At 56.4% G+C, this 17,918-nt stretch overlaps 1 protein-coding gene across 1 annotated transcript in view; it reads right to left on the bottom strand.

The window, feature by feature from the left end:
- The window catches only part of SCUBE1 (signal peptide, CUB domain and EGF like domain containing 1), a 135,870-nt gene that overhangs the window by 37,027 nt on the left and 80,925 nt on the right, over positions 1-17,918 (bottom strand). Inside the window, exons 8-9 of the mRNA XM_063115609.1 lie at positions 7,973-8,089; positions 1,321-1,443 (exon numbers count right to left, since the gene is read on the bottom strand). Coding sequence (XP_062971679.1) covers positions 1,321-1,443; positions 7,973-8,089 — 240 coding nt within the window. The remainder of the gene's footprint in view (positions 1-1,320; positions 1,444-7,972; positions 8,090-17,918) is intronic.

Here is a 17,918-nt window from a genome sequence, read left to right as displayed (position 1 = left end):
TCAGCAGCTGCCCGCCTCTCTCAGGGGGCAGCTGGGGATACAAGGTCAAGGACCTTCTCAGTCCTCCACAGAACTCAACAAGGCCGACCGAGAAACAAAGTCTAAGTGCAGAGGAGTCCTGATTGGGGCCTGGACAGAGGCTTCTGACAGGCCCTTGTGCCCTAAGAGGAAGACAGGGCCAGGATGCCCGTCCAGGGATGAAGAGGCTTCCCGGGGAGGGGAAGTGACTGGCCCAGGTCACACAGTGAGTCCCAGGATGGGCTGGTCCTGGAGCCTCCCTTGCCAGCTTCTGGCTCCTGCCTTCCTCAGGGCCCTTGTGGAGCACATCCCTCACACGTCAAGGCCTCAAGCTGCACTAAGAGGCAGAAGCCCAAGTCCTCCACCCAGACTATGCTGTGTGCAGCCTGCACCTACAGGTACCCCACAGAAATAAAACTCCCAGACTGCAGCAGAATCATCAGTGAGGAAACTGAACCCCCACACTGCCCATGGGATACCCCTGCCCCCTCCTTCTGCACTTTCTCCCAACGCTGGTCCCACAGGGTATTCCCTCTCCTTCCCAATGGCCTCATCCAGCCCCACTGAGCTCCTTATGGTCCCCAAACTCCCTCAGCCCAGTAGTGCCATCTCCAGGTGGGTTTACCTGCCTGGCTCCTCCTGGAAAACGCCTACTCATCCTTCCAGCATTTCACCAATAAACCCTCCCCAGGAACCCTTTTCCCTGACCACCCCTCTGCGCTGTCCATCTTCTGGGCTTCCACTGCATCCTGGACATCTGATGAACTTGTCGTGGGCTTCCTGGCTTCTGCCCGGACCCCTCCGGCCATTGTCCTTGTTCCAAGCATGTACCCAGGGACCCTAAGGAAGGACTGCTGGAGGGCGCCTGCAATGTGCAAAGCCTTCCAGCAGGTGGCAGCATCCTGCTTCCGAAGCCAGAGCAGTCCGGCCACTGAAGGAAGCCTGGGGGTCACCTGGGAAGGGAGCTGACAAGCTTGGCCACCAACTCACTGTGCCACCTGGGACATGTGCTGATCCCTCCCTGGGCCTCAGTTTCCCATCTATAAAAGGGACAGGTTGGACTGGATAGGCTCTGGAGTCATAAAGGACAGGGAAGGCAGGGTGGTGAGGAGTGCATGTAAGGACTGGAAGGTCACCCTCAGGTCCAGCCCAGCAGTGGGCACCGACCCCACCCACACGCTCACCTCCTCTCCTAGAGCCTGCATAAGCCCAGGAGGAAGGGACATTGCGCCTGCTGGGACCCGAGGAGGATGGGGCTGTCCCAGGCCCCGAGGGCTGCCCCGGGTACGGGAGGAGGCTCACCCTGACACGTGCGCTCGTCAGTCAGCAGCTTGTAGCCCTTCCGGCAGCCACACTCGAAGCTGCCCACAGTGTTGCGGCAGAAGTGGTCGCAGCCTCCATTGTTGACCAGGCACTCGTTGATGTCTGTGGGAGCCAAGTGGGAGGGACTGAGCTTGTGTACTTGGCGGGGGGGTGATGACCCAGTGGAGGGACAGCACTGACTTGTCTGTCGCCCACTGCCAGGGCTGGTCTCAGACTTCCCAACTGAGCATAGGGATGGGGGCCTGTCTCACAGGGGTGGGGGTCAGGGGACTGGGTTACACTGGGCAGGCCCAGCTCCCCCAAGATCCACCCCTCCCCAAGACTCGGTGAGCGTGGTATTCATGACACAGAACAGAGAAGAACTGGTATGTACTGTGCCATGCAGGACAGCAGGGACCATGATGTCCACCGTGTCCTTTGCTCCACACACTCAGAGAGGCAGCCTAGAGGGCAGTGAGGCTGGAGCAGGTAGGTACCACCGGGCAAGCTATTTGGAACCCCCTGAGCCTTGGCCGGCTGTCAGCACAATGAAGACAGGAAGTGCACCCACTGTGAGGAACACCATGAGGATACATGAAGTAACACCCTTAGGGTGCTGGTGCTTACTTAGTGCTCAATACAATTTTTTAAAAAGTAGGTTTTATTGACCCTTGGCTGATGAGGAGACTGAGGCCTAGAAAGTAAAGTACCTGGTGCAAAGGCTTCAGCTGCTAAATGGGGAGCTGGGCTGTGTACCTGGATCTGACCACCTTCCCACTGCCCCAGCCCAGTTGCCCACCTGTCCCAATCCCATGGAATAAATGATGCCTCTTCTGAGCAACCCTGCCAGCAGCCTCTGCTGACACACTTGAGGTGACAAGGAGCTTTCTCCCTCACAGCATGGCCTGCTGCCTGAGCACAGCCCTGACCCTGGTCAAGTCCCTCCCCCCGTCCGAGTGTCCTGCTCATCTGGGCTTTGCTGTCAGGGCCCCAGATCAGCCTGGCATTCTGTGCCATCAGAGGCCTTGTCCCTAAGGGGCCTCTTCTCCAGGAGATACAATTCCTGCTACTCCAAAGTTCCTCTTGGGCCCTGGCCTCCTGACATGACCCAGCACTTAGCAACAGAAGACATGAGCATCAGGATGGTGGCCTTACCCTGAGATCTGGAGGAAAAGAAAGGAAGCAACGGAAGAGCCCCTTACAGCAAGGAAAACGGAAAGATCTTCTCCCCGCTGGTCACTGGCCATCTCTCCGCAGAACTGCCAGCTGCAGATTCCAGCATCTACTGAACCTGTCCTGAATGTGGGTGCTGGGCCAGGTGCCCAGACGGCTAATGGGCACTGCGCTGGGAGGAAGGTAAACCTGTCCACATTTTACAGACGGGGGTACTGAGCCCCACAGAGGCGACTCGTTCCTATCACAGTGACTCTGACCTCAGGCCGAGCCTCACACCAGGCTGCTCTCACTTCCTTTTCCTCAAACCAAACAGGCTGCACTTGATGCCTGCCCAAAAGTCCTAAAGCAGTGTTTCTACAGAATGTTCCCCAACAACACCAGAACAAAAACCCAGTCTCTGGTCCAGTGTATTAGAGGAACGTGGGGCTAAAGAGAGTGAGTCTGAGAGGCCCCATGTGGGCATTCTGGAGCCTTTGTGAGGTGTTCATGCCAAGTACTTTGTGGCAACATTGCACACGATGTTCAAACAACCGGGAGAACAGAGCTCCCATGTTATAGATGAGGTCACAGGACTATGTGCAAGAACCAGGTCTCAGCCAGCATCTCTGTCCCCAAAGATAGGCCTTCTCCAGTACACATCACACTCACCTGGAGCAACTAGAGAGAGACATGAAGTCCAGTGTGGCCTGGTCCAGGGCAGAGGCTCAGGCATCTCCATCACCTGCCCCCTACAACCCTCAGCATTACAGGAAGATGAGGGAATTTCTAAGCTAGAAGCCTCAGGCAGGAGAACAGAGGCCCCCTCTACTCTGCCTCCAGCAGCTGTGGAATCTTGGGCAGGGAAAGGTACCTCTCTGAGGCTCAGGTTCCCCGTCTGCACACCAGGTTGCTAACCGGCACCTCTCCTAGCGTCATTATGAAGATTAAACGTGCTAAGCAGACAGGGGCTGCCACGTGGTCATGATCACGACTCCTGCTTTCTCAGGCCTTCTGGAACCCCCAATCCATCCCCTTCCCCATCTGGGCCTGTCAGCTAAGGGCTGTCATAGCAACCAGACAGGCGGAGGGTGGCATGTTTGCTTGAGGCCCAAGGCTGGTGTAGCTGGCTGCGTGGGTAACAGTGTGGGGGGAAGTCCCTGTTCCCCTGCTCTAACCCAGGATACAGAGAGGGGGCTGCTGGGCTCACGTGGCCCCTCAAACCCCATTCTGATGAGCCCCCAGGGCTGTACTTTCTGTCCCTCTCTCCATTTCCCCTCCTCCACTGTGCTCCTACCCGCCCTCCACCAGGCCGTCAGAGCCACTTTCCACACACAAATCTGGCTGCGTCCCCTACCTGCTGACAAGTCTTCTGAGGCCTCCCGGTCTCCCAGGACAAAGGCCCCACCCTTCTGCAGAGACTCACAGCCCTCCCCTTTGCAGCCTGGGCCAGGCTGCCTTTTCTCCTCTTCTCTGAATGCCTTGGCGGCCCGGACTCTGGCCACCTCACCCGGCATGGCTGCAGTCTGCCGCTCACCTGCTGACCCTCTGCAGGGATGGAGGGCCCATCCCACCCACCCCGCCATGCCTGGGAAAAACTGCCCTTCTGGGAAGCCTTTCCTAGTGTTCTCTCCAGAGTCAGATGGTCCCCTTGTCATGGGACCTGCCCTCAGGGGCAAGAGGGACCTCAGGGACGACAAAGATGGAGGCATCTGCTCCTGTCTGGTGCCCCAGTGCCCGGCATGAGTGACTGCCTAGGAATGTTCATTTAATGAATAAATGAATAAGTGAGTGAGTCCAGGTGATCCCAGACAATGAAGAGGACCTGAGGGTTGAGAGAAGGGTGGGGCCTCGGGCCATGAGCGGAACACTGGGATGCACACCCAACATCAGAGCATGAGCAAGTGTGTATGGGGGAGGCAGGTGCCAGGTGACGGGGTGAACTATAGGAAGGCACAGTAGGACAACTGTTCCTGTTTCCTTTTGCCCACCCCACTGAGGGGGCACAGCCTGGCAACCCAGGTAGGGCCATGCAGTGAGGGCTTTTGGGTGGGAACAGAGGGAGGGCACAGGGGTATGGGCTGGCATCACCCTGGAGTGCCTCATGGGGAGGGCAAGCTGCTGGGCTGGGCTGGCCAGGTAGGGGGCATGTGAGGCCACCTTTGCTCCCACTCAGATAAAAGCCCTGGCAGGCCACCTGCCTGGCCGAGGGCACTGGGGAGGGAGGACAGGAAACAGGCAGTGGGTGGGGGTTCTCCCAGCCTGTTTTGGGAGGAGTTGGGAGGAGGGGCTGGTGTGCCTGAGGGAAAGCCAGCCTCCAGCTCAGGGAGTTGATGACCTGGACCTCTTTCCTCTCGGAAGGATGAATTAGCAAGATGCCCTCCTCCCAATACCAAGCGGGGTGCAGCACCAAACAGAGAGCTTTGTGACTGGATTCCCTGCCTGGCTCACACTCGAAACAAAGCTAGGGCTTGGGGCAAATCCTCCAGGTCCCCCATGTCTCTGATGTTTAGGCAAAACACCCCCTTTCCCACTGCTGCCTCCACGTCATCCCCACTAGCAGAGGGTTTTCAGCTCTGCGTTTTCTAAACCCTCTGCTACCTCTACTCTCCAAGCCTTGCTTGACGATGACTTTTTGGCTTGCAGAAAACACTGAAAGCTTGAAACCACTCCTTTGATATCCTCCCCTGGTCCCTTGTCAGGATGAGGGTGTGTGCCCTGGCTGAGGGGCTGGGAATCCCTCTGTCTACATCTCTTCAGCCAGAGCTGGGAGAACCCCAAAGACACCAACTCAGGAGTCTGAAGGTCACCGTCTGGCTTCTCAGGCTCCCTGACTTGAAGATGTTATGATGTTCCTAGTTTGCAGTTCTACACCAGTCCCATGACCCTTAAGTTCTAATATCTGTGGAAATATCTAGACTCTGCTCTTTTCCACCTCCCCTGCCACCCCCTGGCCCAAGCACTGTCATCTCAAGCCTGGGTGATGGGCAGTAGCTGCCTCATCTTCCAGATCTTGCCCAGAGACTGCTGGACAAGCAGCGGACTGGGATTGTTTCAGAATGAAAACCGGGGCCTGTGCCACCCCCGCTCAGTGCTGACTATGCAGCACCGCCGGGCCAGTTCCTTTGCCTCTTTCCGAGACCTGGGTCCTTGATCTCACAGCCTCTGCACAGCAGTCACGTTGCTGGAAATGCTGCCCATGTGCCCCTCCCTGCCATTCCACTGCTGATTAATGCTGCCTCTTTCCCCCCAGCTCCAGCCCCCTGCCCTGACCTCTCCCACCTCCAGCACAAGCCAGGATCCCATTCCTTGCTCTCCCACCATGCCGCACTTGTCTCTCCAGCAGGAAGGGTCTGTAATACACGTTTGTCTTAGTGATTTTAAAAATTAAAAGCTGCCTTCTGCATTCAACAGAGAACCTGGGTGGGGCAGGGAGTGTCTGTTTGCTCACTCACCTCCCTGGCCCTACACACAGGAGGGCCCAGAAAATACATCTGGGACATGAGTGAGTGAGATGACCTCCTGCCGCAGGCCAGTGGGAGCCAGGGCCCTAGGGACTGTGACTCGAGCCACAGACTTGTGGCTCCATGTCCACAGTGGAGGTTTGGCCAAAGAGCTGAGCAGGGGCAGCCCTGGTTAAAGGGCCCCGACTGTTGCAAGGAGAGCTACAGGAAACGTGGTGGCCGGGTGGGGGGCTCGGACTCGTGGGCCTGCGGTTGTGTGGACAGCTCTCCTTAGCGCCTCCCCTCCCCCAGAAATGGAGTGTGTGGGGGAACAAGTGCCTCTCAGGCTACCACGGGATGGGGGGCAGCAGGGGCTCCTCTCTTAGTTGCTCTCTTTTGGCCACATGACTGCCCAGGCCCCTTTCCGGCCCAGACAGGTCGGCTCCCAGTGGTGAGCTCCTGGCCTCCAACCCCCCATTCCTGGCAGCCCTGGCCTCACCTCAGGAATTAAGCCCTGGCCCGCCCCGGCCCCAGGTCAGTGCTGTGCCTCAGAGGGAGGCAGCGCAGCCCCAGTCTACCCCTCCTGGCCCAGAGTCCGACTGCAAGTGGCCGGCCTGCTGCACTTCCCTGGGCTGTGAGGACGCCCACATCTGCACAGACCTCTGGCTTCTTTGGCCAGTCACTTCTGGCATCGAGTCCATGTGGCGAGGACTCAGATGCCACCCCCCTGCCTGCCTGCCAGGGACGCACCATGGCTATTAACGGGCTGAGTGGTGGCTACAGAAGGGCTTTATTTCCAAATAAACAGGCGGAAGAACTGTTATTTCTGTCAATAATCACTGTGTTCTTCCCAGCAAGTTGGCAAGAAGGAGAAATCATATGCTGTTTATTTTTACAGGCTTAAAAATAAGTCCACCTTGGACTATTTTAAGTCACTTTAAACCTCTGTTTTCAATATTTTCACTGATTGGACTTTGGAAGTTCTAGTTCCTTTCCCCTTCCACACCCTGCCCCCCGCATCCCCCCTTCCTGGCAAGGGGGGAGGAAGGGATTTGAAGGGAATATGGAGCCGCTGGGGGGCGCTGAGCTGCTGGCTTCACCCCTCTGTGCAGAAGGCTTTGGCATTCAGCTCTAAATCCCTGCCTTGAGGGCGTGTGGCTTCCTGGGGTTCCATAATCACCTCCAGCCTTTGCCTGGCCTGGTCTTCTGTGGGTGGCTGGCCCCTTCCTCCCCCAACGCCTGTCTCTAGAGCTTGGCCAGCTCTCCCTTCCCCAGATCCCCTGCTTCTTGTTTCCTGAGGGGTCCAAGACGCCCCCGGAGATGCTCAGTAACTCTGTGTGGGATGAATCAGAGAGTGGATGGGAAGAGAAACCTTTCCCTTCTCTCACTGCCAGCACCCGGCAGGCAGATCAGCCCGTTCCCTCCTTCCTGCAGTTGCAATCACTCTCAGATCCTCCCAACTCCTTATCTTCTAATGGCAAACACAAGTCCTCCTGTGCCTTTATGCCTTCAGCTGAGATCCCACCACAACTTTGCTCCTTCAGTGATAACAACAGTGTCCTTATATTTCCCCTGTATAAGTAGACCTGTGCTTCCCGAATGGCCCTGCGCCAGGCTGTCCCCACCGATTCTGTAAGACCCGCTACAATGAAAGTTTCAGTGGTTAGGAAATGCACCACACTCCACACCCTTGGGAAGCCACAACCAGTCACTGAAGGACCAGTAAGTCCTACAGTGAAGACATTCGTTTAATTGTTTAACCCAATGCGCAGTAGAATTATTTGACATAAGAACTTTTTGGCCCAAGAACCTTCTGATGTGCTGTGCGACAGCATTCTCCTGAACCCCCCTGGCTCTGGCTGATCCTCCCTCTTCCTGGCCTCTCCATCAGCAATGCAGGTGATGGCTGAGCACGCACACCAAGTCCCCCATCCAGCCCAGCGGCTGGGCCCAGCTGTGCAAGTGCCTGGGGGCTCTTGGCCTCCACTCCTGCCTGCCTTGCATTTGTGCCAGGTGAGCACAGGCAGGAACATGCCAACATGGCCCCATGAGCTGACCTTTGCATGTCTTCCCGTCCGGCTGCAGTGTGAATCCAACCGGGCAGCTGCACCGCACGCCAGTGGCTGTGTCCTTGCATGTCCGGTCGCATCCTCCATTATTTACTGCACATGTCTCTGAGGAGGAAAAGAGACAGACACTCAGCCTCCTTGAGCAGAAGCCACCGCCTTTCTCTGTCCATGGGAGATCTCCTATGAGACAGAAGACCTGGGCTCAAGTTCCAGCTCTGACACCCTCTAGCTGTGGGGCCCTAGGGAAGCTGCACTGCCTCTCTGAGCCTCAGGCTCTCCATCTGTAAAATGGGAGAATGACACCATTCCCAAGGGGTCGCTAGTGAGGAGGAATGACAATGGATAAAGGATGGGCAAACTGTCTGCAATTTGCAGAGGACCATGCTGGTAAAGGTTACTGCTAAAAAGGTCAATATCACTATTTGGGGCCAGCGCTGACACTGGCCTGGCTGCTATTTAACTGCCCAAGGCCTAATTCCTAAATCTTTGCCCTGCCTGGTCTCAGACTCCAAGTCTGAACTGGTGATTATCAAGAGGCTACTGGGGCTCCCAAACTCCTCTGTGTATAAAATGGCTTGCGGCCCTGGCCATGGTGTTGGAGGGGAGGCTCTCAGGGCCCGTACACCATGCATCACCTTGATGAGGCTCTCGGCCCAACATCTGTTCTCACTGAACGATAAGCCAGAGGCATCTGGTTTTTGTCCACTTGAAACTTGTCTAGTGCTTTTTTTTTTCTTTTGCAAAATTCAAAGGGGCTGGAGTGGCTGGGGGCATAACTGAGGTCACTGAAGCCGATGTGTGCTGAGAGTGATCCTCCCCAGGCCTGGCAGGGCCAGCTCACCCACAGAGGAGCTGCTCTCCCGGACCTCTGATCCTTGCCAACTGGGTTTCCTCCCGAGCATGTGGTGGGCTTTTATCTTGTGGAAACTATGCTTGAGTGGCCTTCTCTCTTCTCTTTGCTGCTAGGAAGTAGAGGGACAACTGAATTCCCCTGCCTGCCTTGACTGTGGTTTCACCTGGGTGCCTGGCCCTGATGACTCTTCTCCATGAAGGTCCTCCTGCATCATTTTATTCTCTTAGTGTCTGTCCTTCTGTGATGTCTGCATTTCTGCAAGCTGCCTTCAGTTCTCTCTGGGAGTAGTTTGGGAATGAACGTAGTGAATGAATAAATGAATATATACTTTCAGTTGCCAGGAGTCTGTGCTGGTAATTAGATCAAATTCGCAGTGCCTTTCCTCTGAACTTCACCTTAGAGGGGGGTTACAGGGGGATAAGGAGACCCGACATTCCTCCTCTCTGCGTGTGTGTGTGCACGCACACTCCAGTGTGCATCTGCGATTCTGCAGGGCTGCAGTGCTGGGTGTCGTCCTGCAACAGGGGCCCACCCATCCTCCTGCTTATGGCTAATGTCTTCACCATCACAGGGTGAGATGTAGTTACCACCGAGAGGCGTCTCCTTGACTCTGATGCTTCCTGGCCTGTCTTTCAGTATGTCTCCATGAATTCTGGCCCCCCAGCTAGGTATGGACAGCTTGTATGAGCCAACAGCGTGCCTTCCCACATGCCTGCCTTTGCAGTGTGCTGGTCCAGTGGCTTGGAGGCCTCCTGCCTACTCACCCTTCAAGGCCCAGCTGAAGGACCACCTCGCAAGGATCCTCCCTAAAGCCCCAGACACAGAAGGAAGGCCACTGCCCTTCCTTGTACTTGTGCATGTTGGCCTCTACATCAGTGCTGGCCAACTTTTGACTGGCGCTTGGCCTGCTCATGCCCTCTAGGCTCTCTACTGGACCATCTACTGAGGCAGAGGAGGTGGGCAGGCCAAGGCATAAATCCTGGCTCTGTTGCTCACTGAGTGACGCAGGCAGGCCACCCCTTGGGGCTGGACCTCAGTACCCACACCTGGGACATGAGGACAACAAGCCTTCCCTCCCAGGGCGGAGGTGAGGATCAAATAAAGTCCCCACTGAAAAGCACCTGGCCTGGGTCGTGGCACAGAGTACTTGCTCAACACATGCAGCTTCCCCTCCTGGGCTCACAATCAGAGAGAGAAATCCCGCCCCCCACCCCGAAATCAAAGAGCTGACCTACTCTGCTGAGTGCCTTTTATGTGGGACAGCCCCTCTCTGGAGAGGGGGGCATAGAATGTGCCTGTTTTCCAGGTGCAGGCAATTAAGGCTCGGGCCTTGGAGAGATGGGGAACACTAGAAGGGGGCAAGGGGAGTAGTGAGTGCCAAGAGCTTGGGCTGAGACACACTGGGCCTCTCTGCGGTGGTGGAGGTGGGGTAGGATGCAGGCACTGGGGCTGTGTCCCTGAGAAATGACCCATCCAAATGGGCTCCAAGGATCTTGTAGGTCCTTTCCTTTCTGAGAGGCACCAATGGGACGTGAAATCTCGACTTTCAAGAAACAAGGGAACCTTGGGGATCTGCTGGCCTCACCTGCCCGCTGGACAGAGACTGAGAGAGAGGGCTGGGGCTGAGCAGCATGGTCACCTGTTCTCTGAATCCCCACTGCACTCTCTCTCCTGCAGTGGACAGTTTCAGTCTCCCTGTGTTGCCGCAGCCAGTGGCTGGCACCTAAACTTCAGGCTCTGAGTGAGGGGCTCTGAGGCCTTATGGACTGTTCTTGGGTGCTGGGCACCCCACTCCACCCCATAGTGCCTTGTCATGATGGCCACCACACACCAGGTCCAACCCTGACTCCCAGCTCCAGTGCCCTCCATTTCCCTAACGAGGAACGGGTGCAGAGCATTGGGGATCATGCCTACGGCTGTGCAGACTAAGTGGCAGAACTGGATGGGACCCACTAGGTCTGTCTCTGACCTCCATGGCTCCTTGAGGCCAGTGGCCCACCTGACAGGCTTAAATCTCTGCCTCCAGCCAGACCCAGCTCCAGGGCCTGCATAACAAAGCACATGCCCACTGGCAACTTGTACTCAACCCTCTGCCTTCCTTCCCTACTAGCTCCTCCTCCAGCATTCCCTGCCTCCATGAATGCTGCCCTGATCAGCCCTAGTGACTCCTAGGAGCCCCCTCCTCCACCTCACCTAGGGTCCAGGGCCCGGTCTTGCTGCTTAACATCTCCTGACTATCGCCCCTGCTCTTCCTGCTGCCATTCTGGGCCAGGCCACTACTGTTTTCCTATGTGACCATGACAGCCTCCAAATGGTCCCTCCTCCAGATTGCTGCCTTACCATGGGTAGCTAGAGAACTGAGTCTACCCCTCATGTCTTCGGGCTCATGTGAGAATGCTTGGAGACATCATTCCCCAAGGGCCTTCTCTGTGCCAGGCCTTGCGTTGGGTGGGGGCGGGGTGAGTGGAGGGGGCAACTGGCAGTCAGCCTGTCCCTACCTCCACCCTGGCTGCTGGGCCTCCAGCCCCACCTCTACAACACAGGGATGTAGCTTCTGCCGTGCCCATCTTAGCTGTATTGTTCTGAGGTTAACAGATGTACAATGTAAAATGTAACATATATGCAAAGAGCAGTGACAAAATCCACCTACATCCTTTGGGCTAAATGGGGGTTGAGGCCTAAAGTCTACAATTAATTATAGCACAGGCTGGCCTGGGTGGGATTGAGCACCTACTCCCTGCAAGTTTCCAAGCAGATGCTCCTGGGTGCTACTGAGGAGGCCTTTTGCCTTTGATGGCGATCAGCCTGGGGTACCGCCACAACCCTCATCTCTTGAGTCACTCATAAAAGCAGCATCACCTCTGTCCCCCAAGACCAGAGGTCACCCAGATCTGGTATTAGGCCAATGCTGTCTCAGAGAGAGATTCAGAAAACACACGGCCCTGTCCTCTCCCTACAGCAGGCAGTCTTAATTACAGCGTCACCCCAAATGCAAGCAGCAAATGTTAGCTGGGGACGGCAGCAGCGGCATCTCTGGCCTGTAGGGAGGTGGGGTGAGTGGGCTCCCATCCCCATCCCAGCCCCCGCCCCCACCGAGGGGCCAAGGAGAAGCTGGTACTCGAGGGAAGCAGCGGTTCTGCAGGCTTGCCTTGTGAGGCCACACCCCATCCAGAAACACGCACGGGGACGTGCAGCTAGAGTCTGCCACCAGAACCTCAGGCGACTGGGACTGTGAAGGGGAAGAGGGCAGAATTAAACCTCAAAGAGTTTTTGTCCCAGGAATCTGCCCTGCACACTTTCTCTCCCTGTACCCAGGCTCCAGATGACAGCTGCTGGGCTCTTTCTAAAGGCCTTCGTTCTCCACCTGAAGAAAACCTCCCGCAGCACGGCCCTTTATGGTTAACAAAGCACCTTCTCATCACTAACCTCAACAAGCCTCACAGCAGCCTCATAAGTGGGGTACTTCTGCAGGTGAGGAACTGAGGCCCAGAGAAGTAAAGTAACTTGTCCATGCAGGACTGGCCAAAAAATTTATGGGACCCAGTGCAAAATAAAAACGAAGTGCCCTTGTTCAAAAATTGTTAAGAATTTCAAGGCAGAGATGCAGCGTATTAAACCAATGGTGGGCCCTCTTAAGGGCAGGGTCCTGGGAAACTACACAGGTTGCACACCTGGGAAGCTGTCGCTGTGTCCAGGTCACACAACTATTGGGAGGAGCCACTATTTGAGCCCAGGATTTTGAGACTCTAAGCTGGTGAGTGAGCTGGACCAGTCCAGAGAACTGGGGCTTTGACAGAGGTCCCTCAGGGTGGCTCACAGAAAGGCACCTGCACCCATGGTGCCCTGGCTTCCCTGGCCAGCCAGTGGAGAGAACTATTACCCTACAGGGCTTGGGTAACAAAGGGGAAGCCTCGCTTGGGGCTGACTGGGGCTCTAAAGTGTGAAGAGAAAAATCCCAAACAAGTTAAAGGCACAGTCTTTGGTCTTTCTGGGTGGGCGAGGAGCTCCTGCTTTGGGCCAGGCCCTGTGTGCAGCCTGGCCAGGGCTCTGACAGAGGGAAGCAGTGGCAAAGGATGGGAGGATGCTTGCACTGCCCTAGGTCTGGGCAAGGTCCAGCAAGGTCATTGAAGGGCAGTCTCAATCACAGTGTAGCGGACAAAACGTGAGCTATGGAGTCAGGGTTCCACACGGTGGCTGTGGGAGCTTGGGGAAGTCCGTTTGCTTCTGAGTCTTTGTCCTCAAGTGTAATGTGGAGATGAGAATATTTACTGTAGTTCTTGCTAGGCCCAGATGAAACAGTGACTGTGCCAGTGCTTTGTAAACCGTCCTATGGTTGTGACCATGTGCTCACTTAGAACCGCTGCGTATGGAGTCAGAGCCCTAAAGTCAGCTGCTGACTCATTCAGCAATTACTTCCTGAACTGCCCTGCACTGGGCAGATGTGCCTATGTCCCTAGCTTCATGGAGACCACAGTCTGGCAGGGCAGCAGATGGGTCATGGGTGCTAGGTGGCTGGGGAAGAGGGACTCCAGAAATGAACCTGACATGCCTCAGAGATCAAGTTTATCAGGGGAGACAAAGTAAGGCCCGGACCCTGCCTTTCTCACACTGCCCACCTCCTACTCCACGCCCCATTGCACTCCCTGGTTCCACAGGGTTCTACAGGATGGCCGCCTCGCCCAGCCTAATGAATTCCTCAGGACTCGAGAGGCACTGCGTCCCCCAGCTTTCCTGAGCCCTGCCCTGGGCTCTGATCCACATGGCAGCGCTGTCTATTCATGTGGTGTGAGCTGTCCCTTGACCACACTCTCTCCAGGCAGGGCCATGTCAGTGTGATCCCCATGCACAGGAGGTGACTGATGAATTGTGCTCAATGACTGAATTGATGAGCAGGGATTCTGGAGGCCCCATGAGGAATGAAATGAAGCAAGGGGAATGAGTACCTACCCTGTTTTGGGCCTGGCAGGGGAGGGTGCCGATGAACCTGATTTATCTCCAGCAACAGCCAGAGTCAAGGGCACCGAGAGGGCTAGATGGAAGCTGAGGTGGGTGGGACTGAAGGTCAGCAGGCAGGCTCACCTGGCTGAGAAGAGACAGTGCTGCATGCTGTCCTGAGTAGGGCCATGGTGAGTGCTCCAGGTGGTCCACAAGAATGGGGTGTGGACCCAGAGGCCAGTGTGCTGGGCTTAACTCTCAATGCACCAGGGGACACTGAGCAAAGGATTCTCCCCTCTAGGTGGTGGGCTTTCTACCTGCGGTGTGCCCGGGAGTCACTGATGTGCATATTGGCACTGCTGAGCCTGACCCTAACTCCAGAGGCTCTGATCTGGTGGGTCCCGTGTAGGCCCAGGGTCATAAGGAGACTCTGCCAGTCCTACCTCTGCCCTGTCCCTTGAAGGCCTGACCCTGGTGGCAGGAACAGCCCAAGGCTCTGACTGCAACCTGTTTAGGCCTCAGTCACAACTGGTCCACCCGCCCTTCTGCCACTAGAATCAGCTGAAGCTGGCTGTGCAGAGGGGCTAGTTACTGGTACTCGCAGCTGATCTGCCCTCTCCTCTGCCCTCTGACCCTCTTCCCTTAGCAGACTGCTGAGCCTCCATGGCTCCCATCACTTTGGGATAAGTGCCACACTCCCTGATAAGGCCCTTCCACAGTGACCCTGGTCTCCCTCACGTGCCCTGTCTCCTGAGGGGCCCTCTGAACTCAGGACACCCTGTGGCCTGTCATTAGTATTGTGCAGCAGGCTGTGTCCAGCATGGTTCTGGGCACAGTGGCTGTGGCCTCTCATGCTACCTCTCCAGTCATTCAGTAGGGGTGGTGGTGTGGGGACTTCATCCTATCTGCCAGTGCCTGTGCCCAGGTCCTAACCACGCTGCCTCTGCCTCCTGCCTCCCCACCTCTGCTGGAACACCTGCTATGCCTGTGGCTGGGCAGACGGCCACTCCTGACAGCCATCTGCTGAGGGCAGTTGCTGGATGAGAGCCTGTGAGTGGAGCTGGGCCCTGGGTGACATGCTGGTGACAGTGTGTGCATGTGGGGAAGGGGGGAAGGGAGGTCGGTGCAGCTGGAAGCAGGGAGGCTGTGGAGGTTGGGACTGCAGCACTGACAAGGTAGGGGGCTCCCATGGAGGAAGTGGGAAAAGAGGCCTCAGAAGTGCTGCTTGTGTCTGAGGCTAGCAGGCCCCTGCCCACGCTCCTCCTTGGGTGGGTCCTGGTCTTGGCCTTCTTAGCACACAGCCCAGGTGGCTCTGAGGCCCACTGAGGACCTTTGCTGACTTTGGCCAGCCGTACAGAAATGAAAAGCCTGAAGGCCCACAGCACCCTGCAGGACCTCCATCTACCCAAGAACTGCCCTGGACAGGAGAGTTTTTGGTGAAGTAAATTTTTGTCATGGCACTGTCTTCCAGAGGTACCAGGCGAGGTTATGATTCCAGAGATGTGCTGTGAATATCGTAAACCACCCTCTCACGTGCTCGTTTGGTAGGTACTCAGAAAGCAGAAGCCACTGGGACCTGAGGGACAGTGCCTTGTAAGTCTGCAGTAAGGGGGTGGAGGAGGCTTGAGGGACCCAGGAGCAAGAAAAGCACACCTTGGGAGAGGTTTCCTCATTTGGTTTGATGGGTCTTGAATACCCTGTCCACTCGGAAGAACACAGAGGCTTTATATTACAGCAGGAGGAAGTGCCCAGTGCCTGAGCACGAACCTTTGTGCTTCCAAATAGGGCCTTCCTGGTGGTGCGGCCCCTTCTCCCACCCCTCCTATCTCATGACTTCACAAAGATGGGACCAGGGACAGGGGGAAGCTGGGACTTGGAGTCTGTCTTCTCTCTTTCTCTAGAGCTCCAGCCTGTGAGCTGTGCGGGCCTCCCGGGGGTCCAGATTGTGGAAAGGTGCTTGTTAATCCTGCTGGTTCTCCAGGTTTTCCATCAGCCCACCAATGTGATCTGACTAAGGCCAAGCAGGCCCTGGGCTTATCACCTCATTGTCTGGGACTTGTCATTCAAGGTTTTGTTCCTCAGTGGCATTCCAGAGTGCCCTAGCAAAATGCTAACGGCCTGGAGAAGACGAGATGGAAAGAATGGGATGTGACTGAGTACCTGCTATGGTCCACACCCAGGGCCAGGCTCTGCCCATCTAGTGTCTCATCCAAGCTTCTCCAGAGACTACAACCCATTTTTGCTTATGAGAAAATGGAAGCTCAGAGATGTGGGTTGACTCTGGTGTGCTGACATAGCTAGTGACTGGAGAAGCCAGGACCAAACCCAGGTCTGACTCCAGAATCTGGGCCAGGAAGAGGAATCAGGTTGATTGGAGCAAAATTCTAATCAAAGATTTCTCTGCTCTAAGAACAAACACGTAGTCCTTAAAACAAAGACACAGCCTGGGTGAACAACCTGAAACCACCCCAACTCCCTCGGGTCAGACCAGGAAATCTCGCCTAAGGATGCTATGAGCTTCTGGCTACTCCCCAGTCAACAGTCAGCTGCCAACTAACCCTTGGTCTGCAGCCACCACTTGGCCCACTCTTAGCTGGATCCAGCTAGAGATAAGCATGGGGGTTGGGGGGCAGAGGAGGAGCAGGCCTCTGCCTCCCAGGTAGGTGGGGTGAGAGGGAGCCAGTGGCAGGGTGGCAGAGGTCAGCTTCACCTGCTTTTACACACTGGGGTTCTTCCTAAGGTTGCAGGTGAACGAAGAATTGCACTGCTCTTCAGGGTGCCGTTCATTTGTGGCTACAGTGGATAAACAGCATCACCACGCCAGGACCTCCTGGGTGCTAGCAGGGCAAGGGGACCAGGACTGGATTAGTTAAAACATCAGAAAGTGAGGGTGGGAGAGGTGTAATTAGGTGGCAGAAATGTGGCTGCTGTCACATTTGGAAGGGCTTTGGAGCCCACTGGACCAAATCCTGAGGCCCAGGAACCTGGGAAAGGGTGAAGGCAGGGCAGGGGCATGCTCAGATTTGTTCCTAAGAAAGATGGCTTTGCCTGCCATCCCATGGCAGACAGGACTGGGAGACAGGGAGGCGGCTGAGCCAGAGCCCAGGGGAGAGGGACGGGGGGGGGGGGGGGCAATGAGAAGTGTTCTCGGGTATTTGGAGATTAGATGAGGGCTGAGCCCCAGAGAGAGCACGTGGGAGTCAAGGTGCCCAGTCTTCACCAGGATGGGGGAGAGTGTGAAGCAAGTGGGGGTGGGGGGTGGTGGAGCAGGGTCACCTTCCATCTATGGGACTCACCTCCACTCTTAGCTACCCTGAGCAGGTGACTAGGCAGCAGAGGAACCCCTCCAGCTAGGGTTGGTCCCCAAAAGTGCCCAGGCCACAGGAACCCTGGTTCTGCCCAACTCACAGGGTGGCCTTGGGCTCACACACCCTCTAAGCTGTAGTCTCCCCATCTGGGGCCAGCCAACGCCCTGTCCCCTCTTCTAGTAAGCCCTGTCTGGCATCGGTCATCCACCCACTTTACCCCTTGACACAGATGAGTCACATGACCTAGCAGCCTCAGTCATGCATGTGTGAGGCCCAACTGAGGGCAGGAGCTCAAGCTTCAGTGGGGGGCCTGAGCTGACCAGAGACCAGTGCCACTTGGGCCAGTCCAGTGACTGGGGTACAGCCTGACTTCCTGACCCTTCTCTAACAGGAACCTCGCTCTGGAACCCTGTGGGCAGGGAGGCCACAGCTCAGCCTGAGACAGGGCCTGTCCCCTTCTCTATGGCCAGGCCTCCTGCTGAGCACCTGGCCCTGGGGAACTACTCTCCGTCATCACCTCCTTTACCAGCACTCAGATCTGCCTAAGTGCCTTCCCGCTGCCAAGCACATCCAGGCTCCGGGTTCCTGTGCTTCTCTCCCAGCTGGATACCTGCCTGTCTGAGCAGTGAAGCTCCACCCATCCCATGGCACCTCCTCCAGGAAGCCTTCATTCATTCACTGAGCCAACCAGCTTCCCCCACATTCCTGCTGTGGGCAAGACCCTGTGATGCTCTCTGAGGGGTCACCAAGCTGGTACAGACCCGGCCTCTGCCCCAAGTCAGGGGATGCTGGTGGAGGAGGGGCAGGTATTGAGGATGGGGGGAGGCAAGGAATGTCC

This window comes from Cynocephalus volans, chromosome 12 (assembly GCF_027409185.1).
Source record: "Cynocephalus volans isolate mCynVol1 chromosome 12, mCynVol1.pri, whole genome shotgun sequence".
NCBI lineage: Eukaryota > Metazoa > Chordata > Mammalia > Dermoptera > Cynocephalidae > Cynocephalus > Cynocephalus volans.
This window is presented reverse-complemented; position numbering and strand designations above follow the sequence as displayed.